Below are 3,542 nucleotides of genomic sequence, written 5' to 3' on the forward strand. Positions count from 1 at the left end.
GCTCTGGGATCCCCAGGGAACAGAAAATTCAGGGATGAGGGGATCCAAGAGTGGGAAATCCTGGGCTGAGGAGCTCCAGGATGGGAAATCCTGGGCTGAGGAGCTCCAGAATGGGAAATCCTCGGCTGAGGAGCTCCAGGATGGGAAATCCCAGGATGAGGAGCTCCAGGATGGGAAATCCCGGGATGAGAGCTCCAGGATGGGAAATCCCGGGATGAGAGCTCCAGGATGGGAAATCCCGGGATGAGGAGCTCCAGAATGGGAAATCCCAGGATGAGAGCTCCAGGATGGGAAATCCCGGGATGAGAGCTCCAGGATGGGAAATCCTGGGATGAGGAGCTCCAGGATGGGAAATCTTGGGATGAGGAGCTCCAGGATGGGAAATCCCAGGATGAGAGCTCCAGGATGGGAAATCCCAGGATGAGGAGCTCCAGGATGGGAAATCCTGGGATGAGGAGCTCCAGGATGGGAAATCCCAGGATGAGGGGCTCCAGGATGGGAAATCCTGGGCTGAGGAGCTCCAGGATGGGAAATTCTGGGCTGAGGAGCTCCAGGATGGGAAATCCTGGGATGAGGAGCTCCAGGATGGGAAATCCCAGGATGAGGAGCTCCAGGATGGGAAATCTTGGGATGAGAGCTCCAGGATGGGAAATCCCAGGATGAGAGCTCCAGGATGGGAAGGCCTTACCTCATACAGGTAGTCGAAGAGCTCGAGGATGGTGAGGATGCTGGCCCCGATGAACAGCCCCATCTGGCCACCAATGTCACCTGTGGGGACGGCACCGTCAGAGCTCCCGGGCACCGCTGGGCCCAGCCCCGGGACCTGCCATCCTCAAAAACCTGGAAAAGTGTCCCCATCCCAGCACTGCCCCCTGCAGTGGTTCTCCTGCTGATGGAGCCTGGAGTGCCCCAGGCTGTGTCCCAGGAATCCCAGTTCCCAGTCTGGAGAAGGTGCTGGGAAGAATGAATGTCCCTGGAGCCGAGGGAAAACTCCAGCCTGGCAAAAAGTGGGAAAGGAGGTGCCCTGGGCTGTTTGGGAATCAACCCCTGGCTTCTGCTGGAATGTCCCAGGGAGGAGGAGGAACCTGAGGAGATTCCCAGGAATCTGCTGGGAAGGTACCTGGATGTGGTGCTCTGGGAAGGCAAATCCCATGGAGTTTGCCAGAGAACAGCCCTGGATTGAGCCCCAGAGCAAAGGCACCCATGGGTGAGGGGCAGAGGGGCCCTTCCCAGGGGTGTCCATGAGACACAGAGAGAGGAAAGAGGAAAAGAGTTTGGGAGCACCCAGAAGGATCCCAGGGGATGTTCTGGATTTACACCACTGGGAATCCCCTGGAGGCTTTGAGCCTGGGAAAAGGTTTTGGGATGAGACTCTTCCTGAAGCTCCAGGGCCTTGGGAATGAGGGTCCTATGAGGTGCAAATGGGGTTTGGGTCAGAGAGGCCCCAGCAGCCTCCTCTTCCTCCCTGGAATTCCTGGAAAAGCCCCAGGAGGTGCAGAAGGGCTGACATGGGGACACCTCCGTGCCCCAGGGGTGACCCAGCTCCACCTTCCCAAGGTGCTGTGAGCACTGCCAGCATTCCAGAGGGATTTGGGGTGCCCCAGGGAGGCTGCAGGGCTGGGGCACCCCAAACCCAATGGGACCAACCCCAAATCTGCAGCTGGGACCCCAAAGCTGGAGCCGATTTGGGGCTGAGCAGCTCAGGGTCTCCTGCAGCTCTTCCATGAAGCAGCCGAAGGCCAAGGGCCCAGGTCTGGCTGGAAAAGGTGGATTTGAAGCAGGGAAGAGGTGATGGGAGCTGGTTTTGGGATGTTCCCCACACCCTGAACCACGGAGAGCATCCAGCACCCCCCAACCCCAAATCTCCAAAAATGGGAGCAGGCAGGGATGGAGCAGCTCCAGAACCTTCCATGGGTCTCCTCCAGCTCCTGCTGGAAAGGATGGGTTTGGAGCAGGGAAGAGGTGATGGAGATGTGATTTTGGGATGTCCTCCACACCCTGCCCAGGAGGCACCACAGAGAGCACCCAGCACCTCCCAACCCCAAATCTCCAAAAATGGGAGCAGGCAGGGATGGAGCAGAACTTTCTATGGGTTCCTCCAGCTCCATCAGGAGGCATCCAAAGGCCAAGAGCTCAGGCCCAATTGGAAAGGATGGGTTTGGAGCAGGGAAGAGGTGATGGGAGATGGTTTTGGGATGCCCTCCACACCCTGCACCACAGAGGGCACCCAGCGCCCACCCAGCCCCAAAATCTCCAAAAAAAGGGATCAGGCATGGATGGAGCAGCTCCAGAACCTTCCATGAACACACAGAGCATCCATGGGGACATTCCTGGGATGCTGTGGTGGGGTGAGGAAAGCAGAGATGGGGCCTTGCTGGCGGTTTCAAGGCTGAGGACCCCTCCTAGCCTCCCTCTGCCCCTCCCACACCAGTAGAGACCCCAAACTGGTCCCAGTCCCCCCTTACCAAGTAAGGCTGCCACTTCATAGGCTTTCTTCTGCTCAATGGTCTCATAGTTGAGTGCTTCAAAAAAAATGTCCAGCACGAGAATATTCTCTCTGTGGGAACAGGAAAAACATCAGCCCAGGAGCCACTGGTGGCTCAGTCCTTTGGGACAAGGGAAAAATGGGATTTTGGGGTTTTATTCCCCTTTGTCTGGATTGTTCCCCTCTCTGGGGTCCTCAAAACCCCCAGAACGTGGAGCTGGTGCAGAGCAGGAGCTCAGGGCTCTGGGAGCCTTTGGAGCAGCTGGGAAAGGTTTCTGCAGAATTCCTCAGGATTTTGGATCTCACTTCGATGGGAACTCTTTTCTTGGATGGCAATTCCTGATTGTGAGGGCACTGGGGCCCTGGCACAGGGTGCCCAGAGCAGCTGGGGCTGCCCCTGGATCCCTGGCAGTGCCCAAGGCCAGGCTGGAGCAGCCTGGGACAGTGGGAGGTGTCCTGGGGTGGGACTGGAGGGGCTTTGGGGTCCCTTCCAACCCAAACCACTCCAGGATTCCACAGAGTTCTGTGCAGCAGAATCCAAAGGATCTGGAACAACTCTCACTTCCCACACACAGCAATCACAGGCCCAGGGCTGGGAGAGCTCCACAGCCTGAGGACCTCAGCCTGGAGATACAAATCTCCAACAGGAGCAGCAAAACTGGGAAATTCTGTGCTTTTTTTGGTGGGACTGGAGGATTCACATGAGGACAATCCTTGGGAAGCAACTCAGGTTGTTCTGCTGAGAAGAAATCGACCTCATCTCTTCCAGGTTTTCACTCTGCTCTTCCCTGGAGGACATCCCTGTGCTGGGGACGGATTGGCCAGGACTGGGCACTTTCCAGACATTTCCCTCCCAAAACCCAAAGGAATCCAGGTCCTCCCCCACTCACGAGATGTATTTTTCCGACTTGTTGAACTTCTTCTCCAGGTACTTGGCTGAGGTCTTGCTGGGGATCTTGACCATGGAGAGCTCCTTGTTGTACCTGGTGAGGTTACAGGGGGTCCTGCAGATGCAGTAATTGCTGTCCTTCTCTGCCAGGAGACCTGCGGGGGCAGG

General features: G+C 57.1%; 1 protein-coding gene across 1 annotated transcript; it reads right to left on the reverse strand.

Moving 5' to 3' along the window:
- Positions 1-28: 28 nt before the first annotated feature.
- On the reverse strand, positions 29-3,536 carry LOC107215110. The gene is made up of 3 exons (XM_033520022.1): positions 3,376-3,536; positions 2,466-2,557; positions 29-768 (listed from the first exon to the last, which is right to left on the reverse strand). The coding sequence occupies exons 1-3, from the start codon at positions 3,447-3,449 to the stop codon at positions 29-31; spliced, it is 906 nt and encodes a 301-aa protein (XP_033375913.1). The 5' UTR covers positions 3,450-3,536.
- Between the last annotated feature and the right edge of the window lie 6 nt (positions 3,537-3,542).

This window comes from Parus major, chromosome 27 (assembly GCF_001522545.3).
Source record: "Parus major isolate Abel chromosome 27, Parus_major1.1, whole genome shotgun sequence".
Classification (NCBI taxonomy): domain Eukaryota; kingdom Metazoa; phylum Chordata; class Aves; order Passeriformes; family Paridae; genus Parus; species Parus major.